Source organism: Mesoplodon mirus (assembly GCF_964341445.2).
Source record: "Mesoplodon mirus genome assembly, chromosome: 13".
NCBI lineage: Eukaryota > Metazoa > Chordata > Mammalia > Artiodactyla > Ziphiidae > Mesoplodon > Mesoplodon mirus.
The window spans coordinates 50,534,008-50,551,870 of NC_138989.1; the positions used below are offsets into that span (position 1 = coordinate 50,534,008).

The window sequence follows — 17,863 nt, forward strand, 5'->3', positions numbered from 1 at the left end:
ATGCTTAACCTGTTAATTTAAAATATTTTTGTTTTCTAATAAATTCATTAAAGACTCTAAATCTACATCTGTGAATCATGTCAGTGTACCCTGCTAGTTTTATGTGTAGTACTTTCATCCTAATTCATTTACAAGTAGTTTGTAATTTCCATTTGTTTTCTATTCAACCCAGGATGACTTAGAAGTACATTTTTAAATTTCTATGTACATTTCTTTTTGCCTTTTGATTTTCTCATTTTTGTTATTGATTCCTAGATTAATGATCAGTAAAGATGGTCTTTTTGAAATGTGTTGAAACCTTTGTGATCTAGAAAGTGTGCAGGGTTTTTAAAATGTTTCCTCTGCTGTTGAAAATAACATGGTCTGGTTGCCCGTTACTTTTGTTTTTTTCTGTTTTGGTGTGCATATTCTATTAGATTCTGATTAAGTTTTATAAAAAAAGAACTCCCACTATGATCGTGGATTTGACAATTTCCCTAACTCATTCTATTAGTTTATTTTTCAAGGCTGCATCGTTGGATGCATTTAAGACAGTTTACCGTGTGTGTGTATGTGTGTGTGCGCGTGCGCGCGCACGTGTGTTTTTTAAACTCAGTGTTCGCGTATCTTTATTGACTTTCTTCCTCCTGATTTTGATATTGTTACATCACTTTTAGTCTAACATTTTCCTGGTATGTCTTTTTTCTTTTTCTATTTTTTTTTACTTGCAGCCATCTGTATGATTTTTGTTTTAGGTGTATCGCTAAATGGCTGAATTTTATATTTTTAAATCATATAATCTTTGTTTCTAATAGTTGAGTTTGATGCATGTATATTTATTGTGACTATTGATATATTTAGACTTATTTCTTTTAGGTTGAACCATATGAAATTGATATTCATTTTTGACCTATGAAAATGACAGCTTTATAAAGTTCTATCTAAATAAATCTTGTTTTCTGTTTACCATCATTTTTTTCTTCCTTTTCTGCATTGCTAATTGATACAGTTTCAATTGATAAAATTTTTAGTATTCATGTTTTTCTCTCTCTTGGTTTGGAAACTTCACATTTTATTTTTATTCCTTTAGTGGTGAGATCTGGGCACATAGTAATGTCTGTCAAGGTGTGAATTCATCTACATGCTCAGTGTACATAGTGTACTTTTGATCTGAGCATTCATGTTCTTCACTTCTAGAACATTTCTAGTTGTAATCTCAAATTTTGCTGTGTCACTATTCCCTCTGGTCTGTTCTTCTGGAACTGCTCATGTGCATATACTAGAGCTTCTTAATCTATACTCTTATTTTTTCTCCTTTTTTGAATTGTATCTAGATGAATTTCTCGTTAATGTCTTGATGCTGGCAAAGTCTGGATCTGCCATTATTGGCTGTGTGGCTTTGGACAAGTTAGTTCACCTTTCCTTACCTTGGGATCCTTATCTGTACAATCTGGACAGTAACAAGAGCTGCTGGGAGGCTCTGTAGTGCTTTGAATACTCACTGGCCTAGGATGTAGAGAAGGCCTCTGTTCAGGGAGAATGAGCTCCTGGTCCCAGTGCAGTTCTCAGGAAAAGCTTACTCCAAGCATGCTTTTCCATCCTCACTCTTTTCCACTCATCACTGTCTGGCTTCTGAAGTGTATTCACAATGAAATGTGAAATGAGAACTATCAGACTAATATTTAAATATCCCTACATTGAGATGGAGGAGACTGGCCAGCAGGTGGTTTTCAGACCGATTCCCAGAGGTGGAAGGAGGAGTAGTATGGGACAGCCCCTAGAAAGCAGCTTTTTCACCCCCTTATCTGAATCCAGAAAAGCCTTGGTTGTTCTAAGCTGTAGGGTTAACTGGTAGTATAGCTGGAGTGTCCAGATCACCCTGTGTGAGAACCTTTACTGCCTTGTAGGGTCTCCAGGGGCACATTTCTGAAGGCAACTGGAGGAAAGAATAACATTGTTCCAGTGTCAAGAAGAGTTAAATAGAATTAACAGTCAAAGAGTTCTCTTTGTAACGTGTAATCTTAGGGAAGGAGATTAATACAAATTCAAAGCACCTAATTTGGCAATTCCATCCTATATAATTAGTCTCAGATGATTAAAAAGTAATAATACCACTTATTGAGTGTTTATTATATACCCAGGACTATAAACATTATCCTATTTAAACAGTTGAGCAAAATGGTAGTAGTATGCCCAGTTTACAGATTGGTAAACTCAGCTTGGGGAGATTAAATAATTTATCCAAAAGTATGATCAAGAAGTGACTCAAGTGAAATGTGTCAATGATAAAACATGTAATCTTAGTCACTGTGCTTGGCCATCACTTTTATGGTTAGATCTTCATTGATCTTGCCTGAATGAGAGTACATGGAGGAGAAATTATGTAACATTGCCAAACACTGCCAGACAGTGTTTTAACTTGTCGTTGATAAATGGTAGTGTCAGGTAAATTTGGTGGGTGACAAAGAATACTCTGAAAATCATACTCAAAGGGACGTGGAGATGAGGAATAGGTTATTTGTGCATATTCACCTTGATTTGGAATCAAGCTACTTCATTTCTGTAAGCCTCAGTTTTCCCATCTTTAAAATTGGGAGAGCAATACCTCTGTCTTGGGGTTGTTGTAAGGATAAAGTGGGATAATGCATATAAAACTCTTAATGCCATTCCACTCCCTAAGAGAGTTAGGATAAGTACAGTGGGACTTTAACTGTTGAAAAATCATGGAAATAATAATTATCAAGGGAATTCTGTTGTTCTGTATTCCTAAATTTTTAGGTATTTGTGTGGATTGATTCTCTGGTAAGCCTAGTCTTGCTGAGTTGAACACTATCCTAAGCAATTTTATTAATGTCTTTATTTCCTGAAACACTGCTGAGTCACTCAGGCAGGCACTCAAGCTAACTCTCAGACTACATAGTGAACTTCATGCATTAGAGTTTATTCAGTAATCCTCTCACTTGCTTATAAAATGAGTACTCATTATGCAGGACAATCAAGTATTGTATGTAGGGACATAAATGAAACCACTCGTGTTTTCGCTCATTGTTTAAAAATTATAAAAATGGGATTTTCAGTCTACTCTAGTATATAACTTACTCCCATTAATAGCACCAGCCCACTATGGAAGTGATGGTGTAGTCTGAAACACCTGCCATCTCCCCTCATCCTTTCTCAGTCTGTGCTCTCTGCCAAAACGAAGGAGTAAACTAAGAGAAAGACATGCTGTATAGAAGAGAGGAAATCCAGTGTGCAGAGAGAGAACAGAATCCCGGGCGGGGCTGAGGGGCAGGTGGCAAAGGGAGAGCCTCAGGTGACAGTGGTGCAGGCATGGAGGGAGGCAGCCCAGAAAACCTCAGGAGAGGTTGCTTTAAGAAGATTCCACTGATATTATATTGATAGTTGGTGCTTCTGAACACCTTAAGAGACTTTTAGACAGTTTGTAGAGAGTGTGGGTTTGAATTAGTGACAAATACATAGAAAACTAAGGAAGAGTGGGGGGATAATCAGTGGTGAAGTGGAGGGGAATGTTGTGCAGAAAGAGGAAAATTATTCATAATATATGACTCAGCTATGAATAGCATTTTTATTTATTCATTTATTTATTTTTGGCTGCGTTGGGTCTTTGTTGCTGCGCGCAGGCTTTCTCTAGTTGCAGTGAGCGGGGACTACTCTTCGTTGCGGTGTGCGGGCTTCTCATTGCAGTGGCTTCTCTTGTTGCGGGGCACGGGCTCTAGGCGCGCAGGCTTCAGTAGTTGTGGCACACAGGCTCAGTAGTTGTGGCTCGCGGGCTCTAGAGCGCAGGCTCAGTAGTTGTGGCGCACGGGCTTAGTTGCTCCACGGCATGTGGGATCTTCCCGGACCAGGGCTTGAACCCATGTCCCCCTGTATTGGCAGGAGGATTCTTAACCACTGCGCCACCAGGGAAGCCCTATGAATAGCATTTTACATAGTTCTAATATACATTCAGGAGTGATGTATCCAAATTTATAATATAATTTTGGGAGACTGAGAGACTAGCAAGTTTGTGTGTTGGGGGAGATAGGAGTGAGATAAATCCTCATATTCTGTAGTAAGAAGTCAATACATAATATCTACAACTAGGGAAATATCAAGTAAAAATGCAGATATACTACTTAGAATTATGTCTGCTCTGTGAGAAGGGAGAAGTGTCAAAGAGGTGAGGGAACAGCCTTTTTTTTAAATAGATCTTTATTGGAGTATAATTGCTTCACAATACTGTGTTGGTTTCTGTTGTACAGCCTTTTTAAACAAGCTTTTGACAGCTTATTTTTTAAGCATGTACATGTCCTTTGATCAAAATAAAACCTAAACAAAGATGCTCAGCTAATTCTGATCTCTGCAGACATCCCACCTCCCAGAGGCTCATTACTCCAATCTAGTGCTTCTCAAACTCAAACTTGCTAGGGTAGGAGAGGAGGGAGAAAGGAAAATAAGGCTGGGAATGTGGATGTGGAATTAAATCTATCTCTGACCTTTGGTCACCCCTTACTAGTTTACCAGACCAGAAGGAGAGAGCTTATCTTGGGACTCTTTCTTTGTGCTTCTAGTACATGCTTCCAGTTGTGGAACTGCCTTTGAGTGCAGCCTGACTAATGCCAGAGGGGGAAAAATGGAAAACTCACCACTGGTTAGATGGAACTTCAAATTCTAGTCTCCTTCACCAGTTGACCTGCTACCATTTACATTTCAGTGTCCCCTCAGACAGCTGCTCCATGTATTCTGTCCAGGAGTTATGGTTCCACCCACTGGGAGTAACAGAGTGGAGTGCACTTACTCCATCTTTCCTGGAGCCAGAAAATGCACCCACTTAAAGTGAATAATTCAATGATTTTGAGTAAATTTGCAGAGTTATGCAAGTATCACCACTTGTAGAAAATTTCCATCACCCCAAAAAGGTCTGTGGTGTGCATTTGTAGTCACTCTCCATTCCCACTCTCAGCCCTAGGATTAAGTTATCACTAATGTACTCTGTGTATATAGATTTGCTTTATATGGACATTTCATATAAGTGGAATCATATAATGTGAAGTCTTTTGTGTCTGGGTTCTTTGACAGAGAATAATATTTCTGAGATTCTCCCGTGTTGTAGCATGTATCCTTTGTTCCTTTTTATTGCCCAGTGTTATTCAGCTGTATGGATAAAACACATTTATTTCTCCTGTCACCAGGTGATGAACATTTGAATTGTTCCCCTTTTCTGGCTATTATGAATCATGTTGCTAAGAACATTTGTGTTACGGGTGTTTGTGTGGATATATAGTTTTGTTTTTCTTGGGCAAATTCCTGATTGCTGGGTCATATGATAACTTTAACTATTTAAGAAATTGCCAAACTATTTTCCAGAGTGGCTGCACCATTTATGTTCCCACCAGCAATGTATGAGGGTTCTAGTTTCTCCACATCCTCACCAACACTTCTTTTTGACTGTCTTTTTTACTATAGCCATTCTACTAGGTATGAACTGGTGTTTCATTGTGATTTTAGTTTGTGTTTCTCTAATGATTAATTATATTGGGGATCTTTTCATGTACTTATCAGCCATTCTTATATCTTTGATGAAATGTTTCTTCAAATATGTTGCCCATTTTAAATTGGATTATTTGTCTTCCTGTTACTGAGCTGTAAGAGTTCTTTATGTATTCTGGATACAAATCATTTATCAGACATATGATTTCCAAATATTTTCTCAGTTTGTGGCTTGTGTTTTACATTTCCTTAATGGTAACTTGAGGCACAGAATGTGCTTAATGGCACACAAAAAGTTAATTTTAATGAAGTCATATTTATCAGTTGTTTCTTTTATGGGTTATGCTTCTCATGTTATCATACTTCATGGTACAAGACTGGAATCTTCCCCCCTAAGATCGAAAGGATGTCTACTTTCCACTTCTATTTAAAATTGTATCAGTCCAAAACTTGCACCTGTGCCGTGGGTACAGAAGGAGGGCCCCAGAAGAAGCCCTTTCTGGTCTGGGATACAAGAAGAGGGTCTCTTAAGGGTTAGAGAGTGGAGTAAAACCCTTATTTCTCCCCTAACCCATCTCTTTTTAAAAAATTTTCTTTACCTGCCCCACAATCTCAGCCCCTAGGCAGTATTGCCAGGCAGCACAGCCATGAGCAGTGGCCAGGGAAGCAACTAAACATCTGAGGGGAATTGTCTCTGACTAGAACAACTCTGGTGTCCGGAGCAGGGGTAGAATTCCCATTGCTTTTCTTTTTCTGTCTCCGACAGTGTGACCTGGAACACAGGACAGTCTTGGGAAGTATGCAGCAGAGGGAGGAAACTAAAGCCTCTGCTTTTTAGCTGTGTTGGAAGACTCAACATAAAAGATGTCAGTTCTCCCCAGTAGATGTTTGGTGAAATTCCATTCAAAATCCCAGCAAGGGATTTAAATTTTTATTTCAAAAGGCAAGGGAAATAGAATAGATAAAATAATTTTGAAAAAGATGAATAAAGTTGGAGGAAATACAGTACCCAATTCAAAGACTTTCTATAAAGCTACAGTAATCAAGACAGTGTGGTGTTGGCAGAAAGATAGATATATAGATTAGTGGAACAGAACAGAAAACTCAGAAATAGACCCATATAAATATGGCTATTTTTTTTATTGAAGTATAGTTGATTTACAATGTTGTGTTAGTTTCAGTTGTACAGCAAAGTGATTCACTTTTATATATTCATATTCTTTTCCATTATGGTTTGTTATAAGACACTGAATATAGTTCCCTGTGCTGTACAGTAGGACCTTGTTATCTGTTTTATGTAAGTAGTTTGTATCTGCTAATCCCAAACTCCTAATAATACCCCTCTCCCAGCCCCTTTCCCCTTTGGTAACCATAAGTTTGTTTTCTATGTCTGTGAGTCTGTTTTTGTTTTATAAATAAGTTCATTTGTATCATATTTTAGATTCCACATACAAGTGATACCATGTGGTATTTGTCTTTCTGACTTATTTCACTTAGTATGATAATCTCTAGTTCCATTCATATTGGTGCAAATGGCATTATTTCATGCTTTTTTATGGCTGAATAATATTCCATTATATACACACACAAATACATATATATGTATGTATTTATGTACATATCACATCTTCTTTATCCATTCAGCTGTCAGTGGACATTTAGGTTGCTTCCATATCTTGGCTATTGTAAATAGTGCTGCTGTGAACATTGGGGTGCATGTATCTTTCTGAATTAGAGTTTTCTCCAGATACATGCCCAGGAGTGGGATTAGGCTATTTGATTTTTGACAAAGGTAAAAAGCCATTCAATAGAGAAAAGATTTTCTCTTCAACAAATGGTGTTGGAACAGTTAGAAATTCATATGCAGAAACATGACTCTTAACCTGAATCTCATGTATTATATGAAAATTAACTCAAATTGGATCATAGATCTAAATCTAAAACCTAAAATATGATAATTTTTAGGGCCAATATTCAGGACCTTACATTAGGCAGAGAGTATTTAGACATAACATCAAAAGCATGATTTCATCAAGGAAAAAAATGATAAATTGGACTTCATCAAATTTTAAAATTTTCACTCTGTTAAAAACACTGTTAAGAGAATCAAATGACAAGCAACAGACTGGGAGGAAATATTTATAAACTGGATATCCAACAAAGGGCTTGTGTCTAGAAATACACAAAGGACTCTCAAACATCAACCCTTACTCCAATGAAGATGTTAAAAAAAATAAAAACAAATTTTTTTAAATTAAAAAAGACATTCAACCCAATTAAAAAAATTTGAATGCAATAAAAAGTTGTCAAAAGATTTGACACTTCACCCAAGATGCTATATGAATAGCAAATGAGCACATGAAAAGACACCAACCATTGGGGAAATGCCAGTTAAAACAATAATTAGATACCACTCTATACCTATTTAAATGGCTAAAATAAAAAATACCGACAGCATCAAGTACTGACGAAGATGCAGAACAATTGGAACTCTCATATATTTCTGGTGGGAATGCAAAAATAATACAGTCTCTCTGGAAAAGTTTGGCAGTTTAAAAGTTACACTGTTACACTTACCATGTAACCCAGCTAGCCCATTACTGAATATTTACTCTAGAGAAATGAGAACATGTTCACACGAAAAGTTTTTTTTTATTGGAGTATAATTGCTTTACAATGTTGTGTTAATTACTGCTGCATAGTAAAGTGAATCAGCCATACGCATACACACATCCCCTCCCTCTTGGACCTCCCTCCCCCCACCCCAACATCCCACCCAGCTAGGCCATCACATAGCACGGAGCTGAGCTCCCTGTGCTATACAGCAGGTTCCTACTAGCTATCTATTTTGCACATGGTAGTGTATTTATGTCAAACCTAATCTCAACACAGAAGACCCCGAATAGCCAAAGCAATCTTGAGAAAGAGAAACGGAGCTGGAAGAATCAGGCTCTCTGACTTCAGACTATACTACAAAGGTACAGTAATCAATACAGTATGGTGCTGGCACAAAAACAGAAATATAGATCAATGGAACAGGATAGAGAGCCCAGAGATAAACCCACACACCTATGGTCACCTAATCTATGACAAAGGAGGGAAAAATATACAATGGAGTAAAGACAGCCCTTCAATAAATGGTGCTGGGAAAACTGGACAGCTACATGTAAAAGAGTGAAATTAGAACACTCCCTAACACCATACACAAAAATAAACTCAAAATGGATTAAAGACCTAAATGTAAGACTGGACACTATAAAGTTAGAGGAAAACATAGGAAAAACACTCTTTGACATAAACCAGGGCAAGATCTTTTTTGACCCACCTCCTAGAGTAATGAAAATAAAAACACGAAAATTTGTACATGAATATTTATAGCAACCCTATTCATAATGGCCAAAAAAACTGGAAAGAACAGGTGAATGAAGAAACAAACTAATATATCAGAATGGAGTACTATTCAGCAATAAAAAATAACAAACTTCTGGTACAACAACTTAATGGAATCTCAGAGATACTGTCCTGGGTGAAAGAAAGATTATACACCTCATTCATGACATTTATGAAAAGACAAAACTATAGTAATGGAGAACAGATGTTGGTTGCTGGGAGTGTTAGGTGTAGGGGGAGGATGTGCTATAAGAGGATAGCACAAAGGAGTTCTTTGGGGAGATGGAACTGTTCTGTTTTCTGATTTTGGTGATAGTTATATGAATCTATACACATGCTAAAATTCATAGAACTTTTCACCACCACCCCCCAAAAAAGGTCATTAAAAAAATGACACAATACCAAGTGTTGGTGAGTATGTGGAACAACTGGAACTCCAACAGACTGATGGTGAGAGTGAAAATTATTACACCCTCTTTGGAAACCTGTTTCACAGTATTTACTAAAGCTGAGCTTATATATCCTTTATTGCCCAACAGTACAGAAATGTATACATGTCGTCACCAAAAGACATACACATGAATATTATCATAGCACTATTCATTATAGCCCAGACTAGAAAGTACTCTAATGTCCATCAATGGTGAATGGAAAAATAAGTTATTATGTTATGATTATGTATTCATATAATGGAATACTGTGCGGCAGTATAAATAAACTATTGCATACAACAATATGGATGATACATAACCACACTGTTGAATGAAAGAATTCAGACGTAAAAGGATGCTCTGTATTGATAGCTCCCAAAGTGTAGTCCTGAGACTTCTGGGGTCCTTGAGGTCCTTTCAAGAAGTCTGCAAGGTCAAAACAGTTTTCATAATATTACTAAGATATTATTTGCCCTTTCTGCTCTTAATCAACTAGTGTGCAGTGGAGTTTGAGAGGCTGTGTGGATCAGGGTCCAGGTGGGAGTCAGAAATCACACAATAATTTGAACAGAGAAAGTTTAATATAAATAATTACTAACTATAATGGAATTAAATATAAGGGAGTAAAGATAGTAGTAAAGGAAGGAAAATTATTAAGGAAGGAAAACCTTTGGAAGGGAGACCCCTCCATAAGGCTGGGATTCAGACCTCATTGGAGAAGTTTCTGTAGATGGTAGAGAACTTTGCTAGTTACCCCTGGCCAGACCTGGTGCACACTACCCTCCAGAGTGGGGACTGGTAAGGCAGGGTAACAAACATAAAATACACTTCAGAGCGCATTTGGGCAGGAAGTCAGAGCCAGAACTGCCAAACAGCAACCACCCCTCCTGGCTTTAGGCAACCAACTCTGGGAAGCCAACTGCTGGGGTACCTGGGAGACTTACTGAGAGTCTGCCTGTGGGGTGCTACTGAAACTCATGCGTTTGGGTGTCTTCCACACACTCCAGTAGCAGCCACCCTATAGGAAGGAGAAGAAAACAAATGGAGGCATGCTAGAACCAGGAAGGGAGGTTTCTTCCTCTGGCAGGGTCCCTCCAACACCCTCGACTGTCAAAGCTTATGTATGCATCTTGCCAACTGCAGAGGAGATACGCTTATAGGAGCCAGTTACACTGTCACAGAGCAGGCAGTGAAGGATATATTTGGAGATAAGAGGCAATAAATTCTTAGTGGGTTACTATATGAAAGTGATAAATCATCTCTTTGATAGCTAATGTAATATGTGTTTGTGGATTCTTTATTTTAAAACTTTGTTTTATAATTTAATATTAATAGCTATAACCCGTAGACAGAACAACTTTGGAATCCTCAATTTTTAAATGTGTAAAGGGGTTTTGAGTCAAAAAGTTTGAGAACCACTGCTCTATATTATTCCTTTTAATTAAGCATTTAAAGAAAGAGGTAAAATTCATCTGTAGTGCTAGAGGTCCAGAGGAGTGGTTACCTTGGGAAGGGGCAGAAAGGAAGCCTCTGGGGTGTTGGTAATGTTCTGTTTCTTTGTCTGGGTGCTGACTCCTTGATGCAGTCACTTTGTGGAAACACATTCACCTGTATACTTATGGTTGTCAACTTGTTTGAATGTATATTATATTTCAGTAAAAAGTTAAGACTCTTCTTTTCCCTCTCTTCCTAACCCACACCCTGTTGTTAAATCTGTGTGTGGTGTTTTTGCTTTGTTTTGTGTGTTTTTAAAGTAGCACAACCTTACACTGGCTAATTTTCATCCCTGAGGATAAAAGACTCAGTTGGGACAGGGTGGAAGAAAACTGCTTCATAGTACCGCCTGTGCTTATCCTCAGCTCTGTGCTCCCTACCCCCAGAGGGATCCCTCACCTCCAGCCCCACAAGGACAGGTGGTCCCTCCCTGGGAGAAGCTTAGCTAGAATGCTGAAAGCATCTCTGGTCTTCTCAAGTGCTTTATTTTTTTTTCTCAGGTAGAGGGGAGTATGTGTGTGTTTACCTGTTTGAGATCAGTTATGAAGATTTTCCCATATTTTCTCTATATTTTCCATTTTGCATTGAGAGAATATTTATGAATTTATATGTTCTCTGAATGATTGAATTCAATTGTTTGATTTAGGAAATTGTTTTCCTTTTTGTCATCTGTTCTTCTGGGTCGCAATAATTTGCTTTGCTTTCTGATTCTTCCATCCTGCTGTGAATGATTTCCATTTTAGTCTTCTTTATTTCCAGTGTTCCTATAGCCTTGCTTCCTTTCCATACAACTTCAGAATTTAATTCTTTAATGTATCATCCTAGTAATAAATCTGGCTTATCACTCCTCTTCTGCAGACCCTGCCATCTCAAGAGTTTTCCATCGTCTTCCTGTATGCTCCCTAGCCATGCACATGGCTAGCAGTACTGTTGATACATGGCGAATTTGCCTAATCATCTTCTGTGTCTCACTTGATTTTGTTCTTTTTGTTGTTTCAGTAAGCTAGCAGCTTTACAGTCACCATGACTGTTTTCTGTTTCCCAATTCTCCTATAATAATAAGTAGGATTAATTTGTGAAAAAGGATTACATGACTTAATATGATTCAATTAAATAATATTAGAAAGTCTTTTTCTGAATGCCCCTTACCCATACACAAGCTATTCCTGACTTCACAGTCCTGCTCCAGTAGTCTGTGAGTCAGGTATACAGCATGCACCTTTCCATGAAAACATGAGTGAGTGTCTTGCCTTGCTCACCAACAAGGTACCTGAAGCATAGTACTAATGAGATATCTATAATTTGGCCGCCATTTATAACAGAGTTTTGATAAATACTGTCCAAAAGTAAGACTATTTGATATAATGCTATTATATCAATACTATCTGAAAATAATAATAATAAATGGTACTATTTTCAGATAGTATTATTTGGAATGCCAAGAACCTTCCCATAGTTTTCCTTCCCGTAGCCTAGGCAGCTAGTCTTGTGGACTTCACCTCTAGCCGAGACCTGGAGGGAGGGGATTGTAGAGAGGGTGGCAGGCTGTGTGGCAGCCTTCTAGTGGATCTTGGTGTGAACACAGAGTGAGCGGGGAGTGGACTGTGATGTGGACATACGGCTGTGGTCTCAGGCTTCGGTGGATAGACAGGTTACTGGCGAGAGGAGAGGGAGACGCGCTGTGAAAGGGAGTCTTGGGAATGGTGAAGAGGTGGGAGGGGCTGAAATGGGATTTAATGAAGAAGGACAATGGAAGCTGTTTGTTTCCCCTTTTCTCCTGGGAGGGAGGAGGGACCAGTGCTGATGGGGCTCCCTAGTGAACTCTCCTTCGTTTCTCCTTCTTTCAACCCCTTTATTTTACCTTGCCATCTTTTTCTTCTTCTATTTTCCTTTTCTTGCAGCTGCCAATCAGCAGCCCTAGGGTGCCACATTTAGTAAGTAGGGTTATAGTGGCAGCTTCAGAAGAGGGCTTTTGTTGGTATTTCTTCTCAATTCTTCCCCCTTCTCTCCTTTCTCCGCTCCCACTGACAGGTAATAATAGACGAGACTGGAGAGACCACACAAGGTTTGAGGAGTTTACGAGAGCAAGGAAAAAAAGGTGGATATAGAGGTGGAACAACTCTTCAAATTCGGGGGTCCCTAAGAAGGAGTAATACGTGCACGCTTTAGGAGAGGTTTTGTCCTAAAACAGATGCCTGATGTCTGGTTACTCAGTGCTGTTGTTGCCCTCGGTTAGTCTGTTTCTAGCGGTTTCATCTAGTTAACAAGATTGAAAGAAGAGACCATGTAGAATTAGTGTATTGATTCTGTGTGCAGATATTTTGGGTGTGTTTGGTCTTTCTGATGGTTACATTTCTAATGATAGTCTGTACCGAACAAGATGCATGTGGACATTTCATTGTGCAGGGGGCAGCCTCAAGGCCGTGGAGCTCCCAGTCAGGCCCTGCCGCTCCCTCCCTTGGTCCATCCTCTGCTTCTCATCTGTGAAATGTGGCTTCAGATACCTCACAGAACTATTAGGAAGTTTCAGTGACCAGTACATAATAGATACTCAGTAAATATTAGTTTACTTCCTTTGTGGAAGGTAATCCTTTGCTTAGATTATTAAACTGTTAGACTGTAGTGGTTCTGATTTTTTGTCTAATGGGATTCTTAAGATACGTTCACTTTGGGATTAATATGGCCTCAGTACATTATCCATTAAAACGAATCAACAGAAAACATGTCAGGAAAGAAGTGCCTGATTTTAAGAATATAATTAACATCTTTAAAAATAGTTTTAATCTAACCATATAACTTTAAGTAGGTACTATTTTTTTTTTTTTTTTTTTGCGGTACGCGGGCCTCTCACTGTTGTGGCCTCTCCCGTTGCGGAGCACAGGCTCCGGACGCGCAGGCCCAGCGGCCATGGCTCACGGGCCCAGCCGCTCCGCAGCACGCGGGATCCACCCGGACCAGGGCACGAACCCGTGTCCCCTGCATCGGCAGGCGGACTCTCAACCACTGCGCCACCAGGGAAGCCCAGTAGGTACTGTTTTATTAGACATGGAACATTAACCAAACCTTAAATAAATGAAGTTACTGAGAGTTGCGCCACTAGACCACCTGTCTTATTCTTCTGTTACCCCTTACTGGATTATGCTATTGTAACAGTTTTACAAAGGCATTTGCTTTGTCTCTAGGTGTAAAACAAAGGTGTATCCAGATAATCTTCCTACAACAAGTGTGGTGATTGTTTTCCATAATGAGGCTTGGAGCACACTTCTACGAACTGTCCATAGTGTCATTAATCGCTCACCAAGACACATGCTAGAAGAAATTGTTCTAGTAGATGATGCCAGTGAAAGAGGTAAATTTTACATTTTAATGCCAATAATATGCTACACCTTTTGTCATTATGGTTAAAAAACTAGTTGCTATCATTTAACCTAATAATTTTATACAAACTTCTAATTTATCCTAAAAGTTATTTATGATGTTTGGACTCATTTCACATATGCAGGAAATTTACACCCTTGTGAAACTTAAATATTACTTTAATTAGCATTTAGTTTGTGTCACATCTAATCTTGTTTTAAAAAGAAATCTATAAAAATTTATGCAGAACAGTGAAAAAAAAAAAAAAAAACACGTAATTTTTTCAGGATTTTCTCTGTGGGAAGCTGCAGCCCTGAGTCAGTGGAGAAAGATTGGCTCCTACTGAGAGCCATGAATAGAGAGATTTAGTTCCACGTACAGAGGGAAGCATCCCTGACAGCAAAACAGAGCCTGAGCTGGCCGAGCCTTAGTTCTCCAGATTCTTCTTAGGTTTTCCGTTTCCTCTATTCCTAAGTTCAGGAATAATCTATAGCTAGGTACATAAAGGGTGACGAAGGAACTTCTAAAAAACTGGTGTATAATATGTTTCTGATCTCATGATGAATCTCTACAGTGGCTCTTGCCCAGACATTCTTCCAAGAATCTCAGAATTTTTCACAGGCTTTTTTTTCACAGCACAGCTGTTCAGCATCATTGGTGTCATGTGTTTCCTCCAATAGTCCTATAGTCACATGAGAAAAATTTGGAGGGAACTACGGAAAACGGCTCTTCCTTCCTTCCTTAAGCAGCCTTAAACTTCATGACCCATCTTTTCAACCTTTTTTGTTATTATCTTCAACTTTCTCACCTATCTCTCATTGCATCTGCTAAAATAGTTTAGTCAAGTATTATACCTTCTCCTCCCTTTGCCCACACTAAATATATACATTTAACTGTGATGAATTTAATCATTTCCTGTCTTAATTATTGGGAGTAATTTACTCATTGATAACAATTTAAATCTTCTTACTTTGCCAGGTTGTAGAGGTACAAATGAAGAATAAGTTACAGCCCTGCTGTTTCAATGGCCTTGTAGCTTACTTCCTTAATCTATTAATCAAGGAGATAGTTTATAATTACATAAAACATTTAATAATAATATATAATGTAATTTATGTCAAAATGAATGAGAACTGTTATAAATTAAGAATACCACACTTAAATAATTACTGTTGACAGTAGAAGTATAAACCCCACATGGATAATTGTTAGCTAGTAGTTAATTAATCCCTCTTTAAGAAAATTAGCTGAAGTTAATTTTAGCAGTGATTCATACAGACATCTATCCTGCAAGTGACTTTTACTTATATGTTGATATTTGTTAAATGTTCCTCAAGAAAAGATATTTTTCCTCAGATGAAATGATTTATTTTTCCAGTCCCCCCTTTGTTTTCTCCATTATTTTGTTGAGTGCCTGAGAAGGCTATGAAATAGTAAGTTTTTGTAGGTTGTGGCCTAACCAGCAAGACTTACATGTCTGCAACCTGAAGTGACAAAGATAGTCACGTATCCCGGTTCTCTTTTACCTCCCTTGTGTAGGCCCTTCTGAATCACCCCAGCCTTTGTAAACCTGTAATTGGAAACTTGTGGGCAGGTGTCTGCCTCCCTGCCCCGTCGGGCTTAGTCACTAAGCAGGACCCTGAGCGTCACCCCACAGCCCTGATCAGCGACCTGGCTCTTCTATATCTTCCTGCCTGGAAAGTCTCAGGCATCTGGGTCACCACTTCTGATATTTGGGAACCCCTGGGCATTGTGTTTTTGTGGTTATAACTGCAGTCTTGCTATCCAGATTGAGAATTATCTAATCTAACTTTCTTGTTTAGGTGGTAACTTTGGGCCCAGGAACCAGAGCCAGCTCTCTAAGTCTGCTCTTTTCCTATTCATGAGGCACAGCCATGGCACTGTCATTTCTCACCTGGCCGATGAAGTAGACTAATTAGTCTCCCCACAAACACTCTCACCCCATCCTGTCTGTTCATGCTGCGTGCAGAGGGAGCTTTTAAACGTGCAGACCTGACCGTGTCACTTCTCTGATTAAAACCTTTCCTCTAAACAAGGACCTACTGTATAGCACAGGGAACTATAGTCAGTATCTTGTAATAACCTATAATGGAAAAGAATCTGAAAAAAATATATATGTATATATAACTGAATCATGTTGCTGTACACCTGAAACATTGTAAATCAACTGTACTTCAATTAAAAGAAAAAGAAGCCTTCCCTCTAAGGCCTGCAGGACCTGGCCTCTGCCTGCATCTCCAGTCATATCTCAGATCATTCCCTGCCCACCCCAGCCCCTAGTTCCGCTCGTATGTTTCCTCAGAATCAAGTTGCACTTAGAGAGGCTTTCCTGACCTCCTGCGACCGGGTCATGTCCCTTTGAGCACCTCTCAGAACACTCTATACTCCCACAGCTCTCCCCAGAGATTTACCTGTTTACTTGTCTATTTAATGACTGTCTCTCCCCACCCTGCCCCCCAGACAGGCACTATGACTCCATCAGGGCTATTTGCTCACCGTTATCTCCTCAGTGTCCACAGTGCCTATCACACAGTAGACAGTCCAGAATATATTCAGTGAATGAAGGAAAGAATAATCTACCAGTCAGTTGATCCTTATTTCTACTCCTTGTCTGCACAGACTTCCTAACTAGGTTGTGTAGTGTGCATAGTCTGCTCATGGCCTCAGGGTATTGGATTTCACGGTGAACCTGCTGAGTTGTCAGTAGCTCCATTTATTAAGTATGAAGTAGGTGCTGTAATTATCCCTATTTTATTGATTGAGCAAAATGAGACTTTGCATAAACCTAGGGCTTAACCTCTTAACTGCTATGTAGTCATGTCTGTCATAACTTTACTGTTAAGGGGTCTGTAATGAAGACGGAGTCTGGATGAATCCCTAGTTCATGTTCGAAGTTATGCAGTTGTCATCTCAGAAGGTTATGTTAAGATTTAGAACTGATATAATGTTCTTAGTCTGAGATGACTATTGTTTTTCTCATTTTACACAAAAGGAAACAGGTTCTTATTTAAGTAGGGATTAGGAGTCAGATTTATTACACTCTAAATTCTTTGCTCTTTCTACTGCTCTTTAGAGTTCTGGCTAAGATTTCTCAGATGTTGCTGGGAGCAGTGAAATTTTCCCTGACGTTCACTCTCTGACAGCCTCACAACTCCCTGATGCAGAGATGCCTAGGGATCCATTTATAGACTAATAGCTGTAAAGATACTCTAATAAAATAAGATTCTCTCTTATTTTTAGATGACATAGTACCTTCTAATCATAATCACTTAACAACCCCGCCATGGCTTCATTTTTATAAAATGAGGTTTGAATAAATAGTTCCTAATCCCCCACCTAGCCCTGAGTCCATAATTCTACATCAGGTGTTAGGAAGATGCCTATTTCTTAGCCATATTGCCTGAAAGCCACAAAGACATCAAACAAAGATGCCAAGAAAATTTGTTGAATAGCAACTTTTTTCAACTACCAGACCAGAGAATCATGCATTTTTCAATTTAGTTATAGACAGGACAGAATATTATAACTTTCAAAGATACGGGATTCAGGGATTAGATTGATTCTTAATAAGCACTTTAAACTGTCTGATATTTTGGGGAAGACTTACTGGGCGACACAGTGTTTGTGACACAGCCGAATTTGACTGGTCTAAGGTACTAGAATATATCTCACAGCTTACCACGTGAGATTCTGTCAAACTC

At 38.8% G+C, this 17,863-nt stretch overlaps 1 protein-coding gene across 2 annotated transcripts in view; it reads left to right on the top strand.

Moving 5' to 3' along the window:
- The window catches only part of GALNT1 (polypeptide N-acetylgalactosaminyltransferase 1), a 125,932-nt gene that overhangs the window by 76,001 nt on the left and 32,068 nt on the right, over positions 1–17,863 (top strand). For both annotated transcript variants that reach the window (XM_082641538.1, XM_082641537.1), the window contains one exon: positions 13,967–14,133. In XM_082641538.1, coding sequence (XP_082497664.1) covers positions 13,967–14,133 — 167 coding nt within the window. The remainder of the gene's footprint in view (positions 1–13,966; positions 14,134–17,863) is intronic.